Source organism: Micropterus salmoides, unplaced genomic scaffold (genome assembly GCF_014851395.1).
Source record: "Micropterus salmoides isolate LMB-PRFRI ecotype aquatic unplaced genomic scaffold, ASM1485139v1 Ms_hic_scaffold_8, whole genome shotgun sequence".
Classification (NCBI taxonomy): Eukaryota; Metazoa; Chordata; class Actinopteri; order Centrarchiformes; family Centrarchidae; genus Micropterus; species Micropterus salmoides.
The window spans coordinates 12,969,814-12,989,215 of record NW_024044570.1 but is presented as its reverse complement, the minus strand read 5'-3'; the positions used below and the strand labels follow the sequence as shown (position 1 = coordinate 12,989,215).

The 19,402-nt window shown below is 39.9% G+C and overlaps 2 protein-coding genes across 4 annotated transcripts in view; one reads left to right on the top strand and one right to left on the bottom strand.

Moving 5' to 3' along the window:
- Positions 1–385: 385 nt before the first annotated feature.
- On the bottom strand, positions 386–8,574 carry twf1a (twinfilin actin-binding protein 1a). Its single transcript, XM_038705644.1, has 9 exons — positions 8,550–8,574; positions 7,040–7,120; positions 6,702–6,880; positions 5,413–5,508; positions 5,123–5,227; positions 2,983–3,108; positions 2,132–2,282; positions 1,874–1,995; positions 386–1,070 (listed from the first exon to the last, which is right to left on the bottom strand). The coding sequence occupies exons 1-9, from the start codon at positions 8,572–8,574 to the stop codon at positions 903–905; spliced, it is 1,053 nt and encodes a 350-aa protein (XP_038561572.1). The 3' UTR covers positions 386–902.
- Positions 8,575–12,114: 3,540 nt separating this feature from the next.
- tmem117 (transmembrane protein 117) overlaps positions 12,115–19,402 on the top strand; it is a 44,355-nt gene continuing 37,067 nt past the window's right edge. Inside the window, exons 1-3 of one of the 3 annotated variants that reach the window (XM_038706498.1) lie at positions 12,116–13,716; positions 13,883–13,934; positions 14,144–14,451. In XM_038706498.1, coding sequence (XP_038562426.1) covers positions 13,933–13,934; positions 14,144–14,451 — 310 coding nt within the window. In that variant the 5' untranslated portion in view covers positions 12,116–13,716; positions 13,883–13,932. Of the gene's footprint in view, positions 13,717–13,882; positions 13,935–14,143; positions 14,452–19,402 lie in introns of all 3 variants that reach the window. The other 2 variants (XM_038706500.1, XM_038706499.1) reach the window with 2 other exon arrangements.

Here is a 19,402-nt window from a genome sequence, read left to right as displayed (position 1 = left end):
ATTAATCAGCAGACCAGTGGATGTGGCAACATTTTAACCAAGGTACTTATACAATTCCCTTTCCTATCTGGTTGCTTCTTGTACAGGAACCAGCAAAGTTTGACTAGCTTCCTCTTTGTGAAATATGGGATGTATTGACGTAATATTTCTGGAAGCCCCTGTTCTTTCCACTGTGATCCTCACTGACACTAACAATCACCAGAAAAAGACCAGACTGTTTCTTAATCATAGAGCATCACACAGCTACAATATGTACATTTACAGCACTTGCATAGAAAAATAAGTTTCTCAGCAGATGATTTTTCATGTAAACCACAGTTATATCAAAACAGAAGTCAATTTTCCAATATAAAATGCACTGTTAAAATCAATCAATAGACACAAGTGGAATAACCATATCTTTTCTGCTTTGGAGCACCTTTTGTGCAAACAGTAGAAGACATATATTCAACACATTAGACACAAAAACATTAATTGACACAGACTTAAGGAATGCAAGTTAGGAATTAGAGCACGTGAACTCAAAATGGGGGAATTTCATCATATTGGCATAAGTTCACATTAGTCGCGCTAACATTTATGTAAGTCTCAGAGTTGGCATAAATGTAAAAACCTCAAGTTTGTCTTTGAGCCTTTTTGAATCATTGTAAATTAATTTTTGTGACTACTAACATACATGAATATGCTTCCATTTGGCAAGCTACAAATGGAAATTCTGAAGTGTGTCATTGCTCAGTTGTCCTTGGCGTGCATAGTTGGGTCTCTGGTGAACTTTGTGAGAATTTGAAGTTGTTGACTTATTCTTTTAAACAAGCGTGTCAAATATGATTTCCCCCATCACGGCAATGTTCCACTATGGAACGTGCTCGGGGTGGAGGTGGTGGCCGGGTGCTGAGGTTGGTTCAATCTTCTTCCTCTTTGTCTGTGGGTGGCCGGGTGATGCGGCGGCCACCTTTCTTCCCAGCCGGGCCTTTGGGCTTGGCAAAGGCCTGCTTGTGTGCATGCTGCTTGGGATGCACCTCCTCGTACAGGAAATCACTGGTCAGATCATCCCCATTATCAATCTCCAACTGGGAAACAGAAAAAAAATGATGAGCGGATGGACTGTAGAGTCCACTTCACTCACACCAGAATAATATATGTTTTTTTAAGTAAATAAGGATCTACCTTTTTTGATGTCCATCTGTTACAAATATTATTTTTAAACTCTGTATGACCCATACTACACACTATACTAATTTTCATTCCCTTAAAGACTCGAAAACTATTTTCTCAGTCAACTTCAAACAGTTGTAAAGTTTTTGGTTATTTCACGTTACAGATTTTGCTCTTGTGTCTTTCTCACTGGTTTGAACTGGGCTCATTTCGAAATAAGTGATGGATTAAATAAACTATCCGTCCATAATCCATAAATACATTACATTACGAAACATCTGAATCAAAATGTGAAGACACCTCTCAGTGAATCAAATCTCATCAAAATAGGGCTGCAACTAACAATTATTTTCATTGTCGATGAATCTGCCGATTATGGTCTCGATTAATCAAATAATCATTTTGTTTATACAATGACAGAAAATACTGTAATAAATGCCTATCATCATTTCCCACAGCTACTGACTGTTGTAGCCCTAGATCAAACCACCAGCTCTTAAAAAGCAGACTAACGGAGTTTTGAGGTGTGATAAATGCTCCTAATAAATGACACATGATGATGGTTCCACTGAACTTTGTTGCTTATTTAGTCATGAATAGTATTTTGGAGAAATACTGATTTGAAAAACAGTTTTCAGAGGCTTAAAGTTTTGTGACAAAAATGACCAAGATTTCTTCTTTTATCATCGTCTTTTATCATGATAGGTAGTTTTCTTACCTTTCTCTCAATCTCAATCTGGAGATTGTTTTCCACCATGTCAACCAAGGGATTTTTGCAGCTGGAATACAGCATCCTCTCTCGGATGCCACAATTGTACCCGGGCATAGAATAAATGAAGACTGCAAATAAAAATTACAAAATGAGAGGAGTAGAGAAAGTACCAACATAAAACATAAAAAATGTAGCTGCATAGAAATAATAGGGCTGTGTGTGTGTATGTCAACTGTTCAAAATTAATTGTGAGAATCTATTCACCTGTGGACTCTAAGTAGTCGCCTTCGTGGGAATGTTTGTAGAGGAAGAAGTGGTAACGTGCAGAATCTTTCGGGATTCTCATTGGCAGGTCTTTCACCTCTGTTGGTTCAGTGCTGCACAACCGAATCAGCTCCTGTTCGGCATCTACTTGCTGTTGACAAAGAAATTAAAAGTTACTCTCGAAGTTGGTGGCGAACGCTCCTGACCAATTAAGACAATCTGGGTAGGGGGGCAGTGAATAACAAACTGTCTCCCCTCCATCTCAGGGGTTTCTTGAGTGAAACATTTACTCAATCGTTGCTGGTGTCAGGAGGAAACCTTAAATGGATGAACAGAACGAAACCGCTTTCTTCAGAAGCTTTTAGGACAACAAACAAAAAGGGAATTCGAGACAGAGCAGCAACAATGTCACAATTATTCCTTTGTACTTTGCACTGATCTGATCTTGTGACATGAGCCCTTTGAATTTCAATGAGAAGAACAAAGGCTTTTTGGGGCAAAATAAGTAATTCATTGTGTCAGTCTGCAAACAATTCCTGACCAAAAACATCTCTAACAATACATAATGAAAGAGAGAGAATTAATTTATTCAAATTATCGATCTAGCAAAGGTCGGGTGATGGCGCAATGGATAAGACGCATGCCTTTGGTGTGAGAGACCCAGGTTCAATCCCCCACTGTGACCCATTCACCATTGTGTCCCTGAGCAAGACACTTAACCCCTAGTTGCTCCAGAGGCGTGTGACCTCTGACATGTATAGCAATTGTAAGTCGCTTTGGATAAAAGCGTCAGCTAAATGAATAAATGTAATGTCACCTATTCACTGATGCTTTGGTTCTTAAGGACTCACCAGTTGTACGTAGTTGATTTTTTTGTCCCTATAACGTTCAAGAGCTGCAATGGCGTCTTTGTGAATAGGGAAGGCCACTCCCTGCAGAGTCTGCTGCTTGGTATCTACACTGATGTCCGTCTGCACCTGCACACACAACAAAACATTCTTAGTAATGAGGTCATTCCTTTGGCTGATCGGTGCATTATTTAGCATATATTTCATTAGCCTTCATATAACACATAATTGTTCATATAGGTACATTCAAGAAAGTCAGTTCTTTATTAACAGTCACATTTATGCAGAAAGATGCTCAAATAAAATTGCTAAATTTACAAGGAGAACCTTTGCTGTCCAGCAAGTATGTGGTTTTGTTACTGTTTAAAAAAATGTGTCCACACACACACACACACACACACGACCACATTATGTTGACATGCCGGTGACAGTATGTCATCATGCTGACTATTGTAAGCCATGGGTCGAACAAATTTAGTCTTAAATTCAGCTCTGGTCTTTAAATGCCATCATATGAGGGGGACAAGTCAATGTTCTGCCAGAAGCATGAACAGGTTTCTACTGATATGAGTCATAACGACTTGTGGGTAAGTGAAATAGAATAAATATTCTTCATATTAGTCATCAGAAAGTAAAATAGGTTTACAAGTGCAGCAAGCAGCTTGAATGCGGGAGCATGATAATTACAAATGAGATGCTTGTAACGGAAGCGACAAGGTGCCTCCAGGAAATCGCACAGAAAAATGGAAATGCTGGAGGGATTACACTGATGGATTGCATCTATTTTTAGAGCCCTGTAACCCATAAAATGAAATGCCGTGCAAACATGATTGAGCCTCCGGTGTAGCTACCTCGCATACCAAAAAGGATTGCGAGTCTTTTATCCATCTGCTTAGTAAAAGGCAGGCAGTCTCCAAGGCACAGCAATGATAAATATTTCAAAGCCTCTTTTCCATCTAGGCGGTACAGATTAATGATATATTATCTTCCTTCAACAGCTGGTCAAGTGGGACAAGCACAAACCTCACTTCCCATTTGCACTGCTGCTTTTAATTGACCATACTTTGAAGAGGGACTGCGCTACTCAAAGCACTTCCATATATGGTAAGAAAGACAGTTCTTGTTGATGTGGCAGACGGGGAGAGCAGCAATTAGAATAGGCTGGTTTTCTAAAAAGAAGAAAGGCTCATTTGGGTAAATTTATAGGAACAGTCTGAAGCAAAGTCTGAAAAGTGAAACCTCACATGCTGCTTTTTATACTTTCTGCCTGGTGGAGTCTATCTTACACAGCCCTAAAGCCCTCTTCATCAGCAGTGTAAACATTGCTGGCGTCATAATCAGTGTGCAAAGGATATCACATTACAGTATTTCTTCATCTAATCACTGCAAACAACAAAGGCAAAGCACAATGATACAGCTCACCTGTGCTCCATGCAGAATCACTGCCGAGTATTCAAAGCCACAGGGCATTTGCATGTAGCTCTCTCAACATGGAAATAATAGATCAGAACACTAAAGAGACAAAGAGCTCTTTTTTTAACCACTTTGTTGCTCAAGCTGAATGGGGTTTATGACTGTAAACAATATTTTTCATGAAGCTATGGGTGTGAGCTGTGCAAGCCTAATAGATCCATTTCTGCCAACATCCTGCTGTTTTAATGCATCAGCATCTTTGCACCGTGTTGATAATGCCGGGCAAGCATATGCACACTTGCTGCTGACCTTGCGCTGTTTTGGAAGGATGCATAGCTGGCCTTCATTGATACTCTACAATGTTTATAGGACAAATTAAATCTCACACACAGGAGATGTGATTAGGAGGAATACTAATGTGGGGCTGAGGTAAGTTAACATTCTCCCACTGAAGTGTTAAGAATGACGTAGTGCCACAACTTTTCAGAACTGAAACAGACAACAGGCCTTCAGAATAGACTCAAGCCATACAACTTGTCAACAGGCATCTATGTACACAAGCGCAGTGAAGTTTCCTCTAAATTGACCTCAAATGGAAATGTTGACCAAGAAATGAAATTTGAATGACTTGCTTGTATGTTTGTTTGCTTGTGTGTGTGTGTGTGTGTGTGTGTGTGTGTGTGTGTGTGTGTGTGTGTGTGTGTGTGTGTGTGTGTGTGTGTGTTTGCACCTCATTTAATTTAATCCGTCTCAGTTCCTCCTCTGCAGCAGTGAGGGGAAGGGGAGCAGCCTGCGAGGTCAGGTATTTCCTGTATCCACTGAGATTCAAATCATCCTGGTGGGACAAAAAATAGCACAATCACACATCATACAGCTAAATAGACACTTACTTATACAGCATTGCTCTTATAAGTTGCCATAAACATATAAGATTGAAGCTTAACTTGTTTAAGGTTATGACTTAAGCTTGAGTGCATGAAATAGCTTTTCACGTCACTGTGTTTCTGTTGTCGTACGAACCTTTGTTGTAGCGAAAATCTCATCCTTGATGTGGCCACCTCCAAACTCTTTCTTGATTGTGGCTCTGGTAGCAGCATATAACATTTTATGTCGCACCTGTTGAGAATATGAGGAAAAGTTGGAGTTTTTTGTTTGTTACATGGTGGCTTGTAAAGATGGGTAAGAATCTGGCAGCTTCTGACCTGGAATTGTATTTATCTATCTTTTCTTTCTTTTTGGTCTGCTGTGAGTGTTTCATATAGAAATCTTATAGAAATAATACAGAATAATATGGGACAACATAATTGCAACTGTGTTGGATGATTGCTTCTATTCTTAAAAACACTTCATTGATAAAAAGTGCCCTGGAGAGTTTCCTTGTAAACAAACAAACTTGCAGTATACATTTAGTGTCACTTCATTGAAATGCATTGAGTGTATGCACTTCCTTCTTAATAAGACATTCGCAAAGCCAATTTTTAAAATCATTTTGAAACCTGCGTTGTTTACATCCATGTTTACATGCTAGCAATCTTCTTCATCCCTGCATTTGTTGGTACATTGTTACGTTTCATAGCGTTAACGCCACCTGTAGATTGAATGAAGGGCAAGCAAAAAGGAGAACCAAATCCAAAAACATTGCTGCTTATTGCTACTAGTGGTCAAAAACACCACAGGGTACCTCTAAACGTCCCGTGAAACTAATTTGCGATTTTATGCTAGACATTAAAGTTGCCTTGATGCCTAATCCAAAATTGGATCTCACTTTCCTCTTAACAAGAATTTATGAAAACACACTTGACCGATCATTTTAAGGCAACAGCATGCACTGGTTGTGAAATGATTTTGAAGCTGCCGGACAAGTCTCAACCTGAAGCCCTCTGCTTTGAGCTAGAGGGCAGGAATGTTAAGCAAGTGGTTCATCAACTTTCAGTCGAACCAAATGACAATACCATTAGGGGACAATGTTCGAGTCAGGAGGACGACAAATGCAAAACAGTCATTTGCATAACAGGGATACAACACAGCAAGACACACTTACATCACCTAAAGGCACTAAGAGGGTACATTTTAAGTCAGATATGGAAGGTTTAGACTAAGTGCCAGGTTATTTGTAAAGTACTACAAGATATAAAGGGGTATGTTTGTAAGTAATGAATGCACTTTTGTTCACATTCATCCAGTTTTTAAACAAGCATTCAAAAAACGTCTGCATTGTTATGGTAACCCCGCCCATCTGATACTCAAAGCATAAAAGGCAAGGAAAGAAAAGCTATTCATTACAGCCAGTCTTGGCTTGGTTTTCTTACAGCAGACTGGTCCGGTGACCAGGCCAAGAAGATCCACTCGTAGCCCTGGTTGTTAGTTGAATCCAGCCGGTACAGAATATAGCAGGGCACGTCATCCTGGAGGAGTGGCAGCACCAAGGAATCATACTCCTGGTCCCACTTCTTTGATGCTTTCTTGGTGGCACCCAGACTCAGCTGCTCTGGAAAGCAGATGTGTGCAACAAAAATGTCAGCAATGCTTGAATTTGTTAGTCATGTTGCTATTCTAATTTCAGCCTTAGCAGAAGTTTCAGTAGAAGTATGTGTTAAGAGTGTTCTTGGCAGAGTAAGCTGTAAACAAACTCCGGGACTCTGCTTACCATCCTCAATGACGATCTTTAAGACTCGATAGTGGTCTCCTCCCCTGGCATTGGCAAAGATATCCTTCACATCATTACCCGCTGAGAAAAGACAGAGAAGGGGTCAGACCCCTAATGCTTGCATGACAACAACACACTCTTGCTAATGTTCCACTTTGAGCCCTGGATTTTAAGTTTCCATGTAATAGCTTAATAACCTGTGAAAACAACAAAATGTTAGACATTGTACAAAGAACATACCACTATCTTCTAATTAGCAGTTTTTAACATATTGCCCAGTATCAAGTATCCCTTAGATGCTGCATTTAAACTTGAATTAAGCAGAAACAACAAGCAGCAGCTAAAAAAAAAAAACTATTGAACCCACTGCTGGATACTATTTTCTATAATTTGTTACGGTAAACAGAAGATTGTTGGGTTTTACTTAGGAATGCTTCAGTTGTATAGATGTGACTGAAGGCTGACCACCTTTGACCCCAAACCCAATAAAGCAAGATTCCAATTTGTATTCATTCTTAATGATTTTAGTTGCAGTGAGTGTTCCATTGTAACACTTTTAGATAAGATTAATCATGCTGGAAGGCAGAACTACAGACATTTAAAAACGGCTTCCTATCACACAGACAGGAAGGCAAATGGTTAAATACCAATATGCTTTTCTTTTCTTTTTTTTTTTAACTTGCACAGGGTTTTTTATCAGCACTACTTAAGCACTAGGATTGACTGTGACTTTTCTCTGCAGGTCTAGTCTTGTCAGATATAGACATTGTATATAAACTGAAGCATAATCTTAAGAGTTTTGGAAGGATTTAAAAACTTTAGTCTGCTATAGAGTAACCTGACTAATTTTGACTGGGGGGATTTAAGATCATTTATATAAAAAAAACTGTAGTTGAATGTTAGTGGCGTTAGTAGAGACGTTTACAATCGCCACTTTCCCTGTCTATTATTAAACTCGCCTAATTTGCACGTTGTTTTACCACATAACACCCTGTAAGCAATTCTGCGGTGCTGCTGCCATAAATACCAGGACGTCACGCCCTGCTGAAGTCCATTTTATAATAACACAGTGCAGGTAATGCCAGTGCTATTCACATATTTATGGAAACACAGGTCTACAAGGCCAGCAGTTTATTTAAATGAAGGCGTCGCCCATCCATTCAGAAGGCTAAACTAACGTTACAGGATGTAAGCTTTCAGATGAGAAGCGAAAGCTTTCAGTGCGTTTGTACTGTGGTGAAAAAATAAAGAGTGGCCGTGATTTAGGTTGGTCATAAACCGGCTAAAGACTCGGGGATTATGTTTCATAGTCCTGAAAGTGCCCAAGCAGGGCACCGCTGATCACACACATCACGGTAGCTCACAGCTAGCTAGGAGAGGCTAGCTAAGTTGACGCTAGCTTCTCGCTGCAATGAATTGTTGCAGTTACTTAAAGCTCTCCCGGGAATCTCACACTCGCACAGCATAATACATCTGAGAAGAGCTATTGGAAGCAAAGAAACGCATCTACCTTGAATTCCCGTTTGATGTGACATTGTGTCTTTCGTCGGATAAAGGGCTGATGCAGCTGATCAGGCGAAACCAGGGCAGAGAAGCAGGAAGTGGACTACATTGACAAGACCCGCCCAAATCCGTCGTCATCAACATCAAAAATCACATGACACACACACACACACACACACACACACACACACACACATTTATATTTATATATATATATATATATATATATATATATATTCATTCTATGAATAAATGTTCAGATCTTGTTATTTTTTCTAAGTAAGAAATATTAGTAAACTGAGATCTGTAGTTTCAACTGCTGAATTAGAGATGCTTGTACATGCCTAATCATTGTAAGCACTATTCTCATCACTTAAGTCTGACCTTGATCATCTGCAGACAATCCAGAATGCTGCCGCAAGATTACTCACTAGTTCAAATAGACGACTTTACATTAACCCTATACTAAGATGTGTGGAGATGTGCGGCATGGATGTAATATGATGTTTTTATACGTTTTTATATGTCTATATATTTTTTTTTATAGTGATGTTTTTATAGGTCTGGTGAGACCAAAGACGATTTTCCAGCTTCCAGCTTTAGAGGCCATAGCACCGAAATTATAGAATTCTCTGCCCTCACTCTTACGGTCTGCTGATTCTGATGTACTTGTACTGTATTATTGTACTGTAGTTGTGCACTTTCTTCATGTGGCACTTCATCTTCTGTGATTTCTTTCTTGTATGTTAATGTTTTTTTAAAGCACAAATAAAGTTTACTTACTTACTTACATATGTAAATTAGCAATACCACACTATAAAAATACCCCAAGAAAAAGTCCTGCATTCAACACTTTCACTCAAGGAAAAGTAGAGGTATTATAAGCTAAATGTAGGCCTACTTAGAGTATCAAAAGCAAAATCAGATTGGCCCACGTAAGAGTTATTTTATTTGATAGCCTATTGTTATTTATTTTCCGACTAAGCTACAACAGCATTTTAAGACTGTAGCCCCTGATAGAGGAGGGGGCCCTGGTAAATACTTGATACTCCTTTGATCTCTATCAATGCATCATATTGTACAAGCTCGTTATTTGTTTTGTATGCAAAAATGTGAATATGGAAAGTAGTAATAGTTGTCATGAAAATGTTCATTATTCCCTCCTGAAATGTAGTGGAGTAAAAGCAATCTTAAATGAAAACATTAAAAAAAATAGGAATGAAATTAAATGAAATGCTAAAGCAAAGTATAGCTCTGTACAGTATATTGTACTACCACAGTACTTCAGTAAATACATTTTGTTACATTCCACTGCTGAAATATTCTACTACTTCTACAATTACCCATGCTGGACTACCAGCCAGGCAAAGCAGGATATTGCCCTGAAGCCCCTAGTCCCCAGGGACACCAATAACTCCAGTGTCACTGTCTTTCAGTTGATTGGAGGTAATTTTATTAATTTCAAAATTGTTTAAGAATTTGCACTAAATACAATATCTTCTAGGGCGGGTCCTAAATAATTACCTAATCGTGTGACCCTGTCTTTTGGAGGGATTTTATTTAAGATTCTCATGTGGGATCTTGGCTGTGATGGACTGGCAACCTGTCCAGGGTGTACCCCGCCTTTCCCTGTAAACTGGGATTGGCTCCAGCCCCCCGCAACCCTGTACGCAGGATAAGCGGTTGACGATGGATGGATGGATGGATGTGGGTCGTCCTAAGCCTTTCTGTGTAGAATTTGCATGTTCTCCTTGTTTCTGCGTGGGTTCTCTTTGGGTGCTCGGGTTTCCTCAGACAGACCAAAGACATGCAGGTTGATAGGTTAATAGGTAACTCTAAATTGCCCTTAGGTGTGAATGTGAGTGTTTGTTTGAATGGTTGTTTGTCTTTGTGTGTCAGCCCTGTGATTTACTGGTGACCTATCCAGGGTGTACTCTCTTGCCCACTGTCAGCTGGAATTGGGTCCAGCCCCCTTGCAATTTTGCATGGATAAGCGCGTATAGATAATGGATCGATGAACAGATGCTCATGTGGGGCACATGCCTCAATAAAATTATGCTAAATCAAAATCCCTCAAACTAATTGACCCAGAAGAAAAAGGTCATGTAGTAAGCCTACACCATCATATGGTTGGTTTCTTGGTCTTTGTGTGGCTTTTACCTGATAGAAACTTGAATGCGATAAGTGACAGAGGAGAATCAGTAGGGGCCCAACAAAATATTTTGCCCTGGAACCTACTACCACCACTACTACTGCAAAAAGAAGAAGAAGAGTATTTAATCAGTACTGGGGGAACCTATTACCTTAAATTTCCCCTTAACATTTTTAAACAGTAAAGTTCTGAAGAGATACTAAGAAAATCAATGCAGCTGTAAATAATTATGTGACATTTATAATGATATTGTTTGGGTATTGAAATTAGGATACAATAACAACATTATGAATAATTACGTTTTATTTTGGAGGTCTGTAAACAGTACCATATCTGCTTTTAATTGTATAAGTTAAAATACATTATTTCTAAATGTTCAGTATATGTATACAGAAGTATACTACAATTATAAGATTGGTTCTCATTATTTTAATATAAGTTGGACCGCGATTAAAGCAAGTCATTTTTATTTTTTATAGTTTTCTATTTTGATTTAGGTCTTTGATTTGTGAAAAGAGGGAGATTTCCGCCTCTCATGGCAGCATCTCATTTGGCGTGAAATCCTCCAAAATCTGGAAGCCACCGGGTTTCCTGGCTGTGCACTCTGTCCCGCCTACTTCTTGTTAAATAAATAAATAGCTCAGCAAAATCATGCTGTCACCAGGAAATCTCAGCTCTGTGTGACAGCAGACACAGAAAGGGTCATACCGGGAACGATGTGAACGCGTCTTCAAAATAAGGGTGTGCATTGTGTCCATCAAGACCAATTTTGTCCTGAAGCTGGTATTTAAGCATATATAGCTAATTTTATAGTTCAAATGATATAACAAAACATAATTTATTAATAATATAAAGATAAGTTATCTGGTAAGCTATGTGTTGTGAATTAGTCTTGTCAGCTAAATATTTATTTACAACAAATCTTGATATAGTTGTCAGTTTGAAGTATTTCATGATCATTTTTTGAGAGAGAAAAATTCTGACATGGCTAAAATATATTAGGTATTGTGTGAATATGTATTCAAATGTAAAAATAAGTAAACAAAAAAAGATACATCAATGATTTAATAAACAAAAAGGATGGCCCTGATGAAGGTCACAAGCCAAAACGCTTCGGCATGACAATAAAGTTGTTCGTTATACTGCACGTGTTGCTGGAGTTTTGACCTCTTCATTATTTAAATAAACAACTGTATTTAGGTCTTTCTTGCAAAATAAATTTTGATCTCAATGAGATTGCCTGACAAATGGTGGTATATATATATATATATATACAGTGTGTATAATAATGTTCACTTATTACAAATTCCTCCGTCAATTTATTTATTTTGTGTAATTGTGTGATTGTGTGAACTGACAAAACCTTCTGTCCGTATTTATGATGTTTTATTTTGAAAGCTGTGAGCGGACGTTGTATATTTCTACTGGCTCTGACTTTACGGTGGTGAATCAACGTGTTTGGCTCACGTCGCGTTGCGCTAATGTTGTGCTTGCTGTGTGGACCCAGCTATCTCAATCCATCCTACATCAGTAGCAGCAGCAGCAGCGTCCCGTTTACAGCCCAGAAACTGCAGCGTCCGGCGGGAACCCTTTGACGAAGCACCGCCCAGCTGAGGTAGCCCGCCCGGCGCATGGACAGTCCAGCACAATGGCAAAGGATTTGGGGGTCCCTCTGTTGTACACAAACAACAGGTCGCTTGGATAATTCCTCCCCTAACCCTCCCTATCATCTCGTGTTTGGGACGATTAGAGCGCCGCTGTCGGCTTGATGTGGCAGCAGAGTCGTGCGGTAGCGGGGCTTCTCCTCCTGGCTGTCGACTGAGAGGAAAACGGTGTGGAGCAGGTGCGTTGATGGTGATGGAGATTTAGCGTTATCGCACATGTTCAAATACTACCGAGGCGCAGACTGGTAGGATCTCACTGGGTGCTTCGACATTTAAGTTGTGTAATCAAACAATTCCAGTCAAACCTTGTGTGTTATCTCCGAGATATGTAGGGGTGGCGATGTGACATTTGGCATCATCACTGATGTGACATTAGAGGGGATGCGTGTGGTCACAGACTTAAGGTCGAAACATGGTGGTCCATTGAGAATTTGCCAGACTTGGCACCAGAAATGGAGCTATTCAGTCTATATCCTGTAGCACTTAAGACTGTTTATATTGCCCGGCCCAAATGTAATTTTTATGGTTTAGAGGACAGCCAGGGAGTTGAGAGAATGTACCAAGAGCAGGGTGGTAACGGTGATGATGATAATGATGTCACAGATATTGCAAGTTCAACTGTAGTAGTCTTCATTGCTTTTTCATCATTGTCTAAGTTATAGCCCACTACCATATGCCATACACATACCCCAGGCTTTCTCTGTGGTGTTTGCATGTTTTCCTCATATTTACATGGGTGTCCTTGGGTGCTCTGGCCCCTTCCCTCTCCATGCATGTCCTGCCATAAGGCATTGGACTCAAATTGGGAACAGGTCCCCTGTCGACAGAGAGAGGCGGCCCACTCCTCTTAATGTTTAGAGTGGGATAAAGACAGAAAAGTAATTGTGAATTTTACCAGGATAATTAAGTGTCTACCTCCTATTAGTGGAATCACACAAGGTGGCACATTCTGACAAGACAATCATGATGCTGGTGAAATTTAATAGCCACACAGCTCTATTCCTGAAGCCATTACATCATTCCAAATTCCCACTGTGGGGTATTTTAGGAAACGGTCTCAAAGCAGGGAACTGGTTTGGGAAGTTCATTCCGGCGAGGTCAGACCAGTCACAGGGGGACACAGCGGGGGAGTTCAGAATGGAGTTCATGGGTAAATGGAAATAGTCTGGTTAAAAAATACAGGGGCGGTCTGTCTAGAAGTTACTGAAGCGCTGCTTTGGCCGGTGTTCCCGAGCAAAGCACAGATGTAATGCTGCCACTGTTTTTTGAGGGGAGCACAGAGCTGACAGGCTGAGAGGATAAGCCTTTCAAAAGCCATCGCTTTACAGCTGAGACCTTCAAGATTCTACCTTATCCAGGTATGACACTTACACCTCAATCTGTTTTGCCCTTTTAAACCCTAAACGAAGCATTTTGCAGAACACACTTTTGTTGAATTGTAAGAGTAGTTCACACATTACCTTTTCAGTAGTGTAACCTGTTTTCATGTTGCTGATTTTTTGCTGTGTTGGCATGACTAACCAGATGGAAAAAGACCATTCTGTCACTTACCAGACGGAAAAGACGAAATCTCCATGTAGGTGTAGTATTGCCACTGTGGCTGAACTATTGGAGTTGTCTGAATTTAGCATAATCCCAGTCTGTACCAAGCTATATTCCTACCACTAATCTCAGACTGAGAGATGTTTTCACTCTAATCTGCCCTGCTGATGTGAGTGTAATGTAATCTGAATGAAAGAAGCAATTTGTCCCCCCTCTCTCTTGCTCTTTTTCTCTGACCGCCAGGTGTAGTTTGGCTGGGGGGCTCAGCAGGATGGAAATAGATGCGCGGTTTCGCTACTATTTCCAGCACCCATGGTCGCGTCTCATCGTGGCCTACCTGGTCATCTTCTTCAACTTCCTCGTCTTTGCAGAAGACCCCGTCTCTCACAGTCAGACAGAGGCCCATATGATTGTGGTGGGCAACTGCTTCTCGTTCCTCTTCAACAAGTACCCAGGCCTCGGATGGAACATCCTGAAAGTAGTGTGCTGGATACTGGCCATCATCACTGGCATGTTCGCCGGGAAGTTCATATTCCACCGCCAGCTCTTTGGTAAGTCATGCACACAATAATGCAGTGGAATGTGCAGAGTAATGGCTCTGCTGAGGGCGGGAACCTTTCTTTGTTTTTGTTGTGGCTGTTCGTTAGTGAAAAGCACCATACACTCATACTTTTACTTACACAATTTGACAGTAGTAATGTAATGAAAGGCAATTATCATGTCTTTACAATCAGCTCTCATCTTTAAATTTATCCTCCTGCACCTAACCTTTTTTGTTAAACTCATTTCTGCCTTTCGTCTTACTTATCAGATCTGGGTCAAACAGTATTTACAAATCTGTTCTGTTTTTTATAACACTCTGGTTCAGGTAGGGCTGCTATTAACAAATTATTTTCACTGTCTATTAATCTTCTGATTATTTTCTTTATTAATCCTCTATGAAATGTCAGAAATCATGAAAAATGCCCATTACAGGTTTTTAAAGCCCGAGGTAATGTCAACTAATTGCTACTAATTGTTTTGTTGGACCAACGCTCCAAAACTTAAACATAAGATTTTGCTTTAAAAGGGCTCATAACATGCTTAAAAATGACTTGATCGATTAGTCAGCGTATCATTTCAACTCTAGGTTCAAGTAGATTGATGAGGCTACTGGAAGTTTGAAACAATTATCATAAGAAAATGTCACAAAGTCAGTATTGTACATTTAGATTTATTTGTTTCAAATAATGATTGTGTTTCAACCTACATATTGAATTGGTGACCATTTGCACCTGTTTGGTATAATTGTTTAACCATAAACCTGACGATATGCCTACAAAATCCCTGATTTTGTGCAAATGTACCTAGAAGAATGTATGCTGCTTTGAAGGCAAAGGATGGTCACAACAAATATTGATTTGATTTAGATTTTTCTTCTGTTCACTCACTTTGCATTTTGTTAAGTGATACATTTAATCTGTAAACATGTCTACTTTTGAAATTTTTCCACACCTGCCTAAAACTCTTGCATTGCGTTGTACTGTATATAATAGTGCTAAAATATTTTGCCATTTAGATGGACTAAATTATGTCCAACAACAAAATATACTCAAATCTGGTATATTGGGTATGTATTCTGATATCCGTGTAGTATCTTGCATCATAGATGCATTTTTTTCCCTTGTGGAGCCCTGAAAAACCACCATGCATACTACACCTAAATGGAGTGCAACCATCGCTAATGAGTGCTTTTTCTGCTGTGACATATTATGACCTCTGCAACACAACATCCTCATGCTACATATTTTACTCATGAGTCTCACGTTGCTCACTTCTTTCACCTCTCACACCTCCTTGAAGCATTTCCTCTTTTTTCTCACCTCTTCTTACAACCACAGTCTTTTCTCTGCTCTCTTACCAGCTCGACTCCATGCCACTCTCCTCTCAAAAGGCTGTGACTCCAATTTCATCAGCCCTTCATTTGTTTAAACTGTGCAGCAGTTCTCAGTGATTTCTATTCGACTCACACATTTCATTTCCTCCCTGGTTGACAACTCTTGTAGGCCTGGATATTATTGGCCACCCTGGCTCACCCTGCTTCTCTGAGCATAAATAGAAAGCCAAGAGTGCATGATGACATACAAATACAGAATCCTCACTAAGAGGGGAAATGGAAAATGGATTTGAGGACTGTGGTTTTCCTGTACATGGTGGACAGTTAGTGGATCAGATAATACCATCTTCTCAAGTTGCAATTGTTTAATTGAATGTCGTGTTTCCTTACTAAGTATCAACCGAAGTTTCTCTTCTTTTGGGTCAGGACCCAACATGGGGTTTACTTGATGCGGTATCGATACAGGGTCCTTGGAGATTTGAAGTTAATTAGATATACTTAATATAAAAATAGGTCTGAAAATAATGTATGTATGTATGTATGTATGTATGTAGCATCTTTTTAACATACACAGCCCACTCTACTGTACAAAATAATGTCATATTGAAATTCACAACACAAAAACCTAAACTGCTGGCATCAAGAGAATTTGGGCTCCTAAAAATGGGGTCACCATTTTCAAGGTTGAGAAACACTGTGATCCATCTATGATGTGAATAAATATAAAAAAGTGTTTTTAGGTGCAGTGATTTTGCGGAGTCTCCATGCCTGGCAACCTCATGGTGAAAACACGACTAACCAAGTAAACACTAACACTAGCTGAGTTTATGCTAAGATAAGCTAATTGCCTGCTGGAGGAAATTGAATTTTATTTGCAGTGTTTCCAGCACTGAAAAAATTACGTTTAAAAATTCTATGGTGATGTTTCTTTCCCGAAACAAAGTCTATATTACACTGGATAATCCATTGGACACAGTGTAAACAATTTCGTATATATATCTTCAACAGAAAGTAGTTAAGATGAAAACTTTTCATAGTGAGGTCTGTCGATTAGTCAAAGTAACTAGGACACTGTTTCTGGAAAGACAAATTATTATGCAGAAATCTTAGAAACCAATAACTCAAAACCTGGGAAAATAACACCACAACTAACTGCATGACAAGTTTAGGTGCACTCACCCTGTTTTACCTTTTCCATTTTCATCACTTTTTTTTTTCCAGCCGTAGAACCTCAAAATATTCTACCAGCATGTTCTCATTTGCATTACTCATAATAGTAAAGTAGGTGCTTCATCACATGAACTTCAGTCAAGGCCCAGTCTAAGGGTCTATACACTTGTATATGCTGGAGGGTATAGAGGACAGAAAAAGTGCACCTCATCCTGCAGCCAAGTACAACTAATGCGCTTCAACAAGCCTCTGAACAGATGGCTTGTGTTTCTGTGTGTGGGGGTGTGTGTTCGTAAGTGTGAGAGAGTCATGATGTTTTGTGTGTGCATGTGTGTTTGTAGATGTGTGGGGGTGGGTGGGTGTGGGTGGGTGTGTGTGTGTGTGTGTGTGTGTGTGTTTCTCTGTACTTTTGAGAGTTGGACATGTAAGAACGGACAGTTGACGAGAATCTGTGGTAGAGAGCAAAAGAGAGGCTGGTGTTGAGAGTTGGAGAGGCGAGATGTGTCTTGCACAACATTTCAGTGCAGCAGTTATGTAATCACAACCCAGGTACGGCATAAGAGCTGTACCCTAGAACCAGGCCCACTGTAAAATCTCTAATCTATTATAGATCTGTCACACAGGCCCACCTACTGCACAGCATGATGTCTACTAAAACCCTACAGATCTCTATCAACTATTTCTTCTGCTCTCTGATATGTAGGTGGGCAGTGGGAACACTTCTGGATAGAAACATAGTCCATGCAAAGGTATAAGTACCTGAAAAAGCATTTTATACATGATCTGCGCTTTCTGCAGTCACATTTTGAGAAGCTGTTTTTTGATGCCATTTACATAAATATTTTGCATAACTGGAGTCATTTTCTCATGCTTTTTGCAGCCATGCTTTACTCCAAATCTCTTTGTCACAAACCTGGAAACAGACTTTGATTTTTGAAAGCTGGCACATCACCTGCGTCATTCATCATTTATGTTGGCCTAGAAAATCTGGAACATTTAATAGTGAATTACACGTCTTCCTCCCTCCAGCGGTTTATTGTTTTCTTTTTTCCTGTATTTGCAAAATGTGATTACCCTCTCAGAAGCCCACACAAATATTAATCCAGTTGTCGCATAACTGTTTCTTTGCACTCCTTATATTCAGTTATGCTTAGGCAGTAGGCGGAGGTGCTCAGTATTGTTCTCTGTTTGCTTCTGTCGGAGAAAAGCTGAATAAACTGTAGATGAATAGCTTGTGACAGATTCTGTGATTTAAGACTACATTTGAGGTTCAAGGAACAACCTATGCTGTTCTATTCAACCACTGGAGGCTATGTGTGCTCTCTAATGGACTGGGCTTGAGCCAATGACTGCTGGTCATTCAGAGGGAGGCTGGCTGTCATTATACATTTGTATTAAATCTTAGGTCACAGGGTTCGTGAGCTGTCTATTTCAGTTTGAGTGTGGTTTATTTGCATTACACCGCAGATTAGGTTAAGCCACCTTTTTTATTTTAAGACTGACTCCTTGGGCCGGTCATAGTCAGACTTTCCTGCTGTGTACGGTGATTTTTCAATTACAAAAGATTACTAACCACATTTATTTTAGATTGTCACTTTTAGTGGAAGTGCAGCATCAACACTATTAGGTTCCCCTTTCTCAAATGGCATACAAATGTAACTAATGAAACTTGGGCTGTAAAGTCAATAATTCACAAACACATGCTCACTCACACACACACACACACCAAGATCACACTGACTCAAAGACTAAAAAATAGAGACGGATTTTGAAAAACTAAAATTGGCAGATGTCAATCTGTGCCATACTCTATGCAAAGTGACAGCAAAGGATGCTTTAACTTCGACTGATAACATCCTACAGGTCAAATGATGTGAAGATAGGAGACATGAAATCCAATGAGACTTTCATCATCCACCCATCGTCAATCGCTTATCCTGCGTACAGGGTTGCAGGGGGCTGGAGCCAATCCCAGATGACAGCAGGCGAAAGGCGGGGTACACCCTGGACAGGTCACCAGAGCACCCGGAGAGAACCCACACAGACACGGGGTTGCAAACTCCACACAAAAAGGCCGGGGCAACCGGGGTTTGAACCCACAGCCTTCTTGCTGTGAGGTGACAGTGCTAACCACTGCACCACCATGCCACCCCAAAACTTACAGTTAAAAACAGATTTCCTCCACTGAGGACAATAAAGAATGAATGTGGACTCAAACCTGTAAAGGAATAGTTCAACATTTTGGCAAGTATACTCAGTAAAAAAACCTCTTTAATTAACATGGTATGTCTTGTTTGTGTAATTCACACAGTGTCACTGTGCCTGGAAAAGAAATAATCCAGCAAAATCCTACCAAATTATTTTGGTCGAATTGTTATAATTATTTCTTATTTCCATATTTGCGACAAATGCCGGTTGAAGAATGGGATGCCAACCTACAGCAGTGCGTACCCACC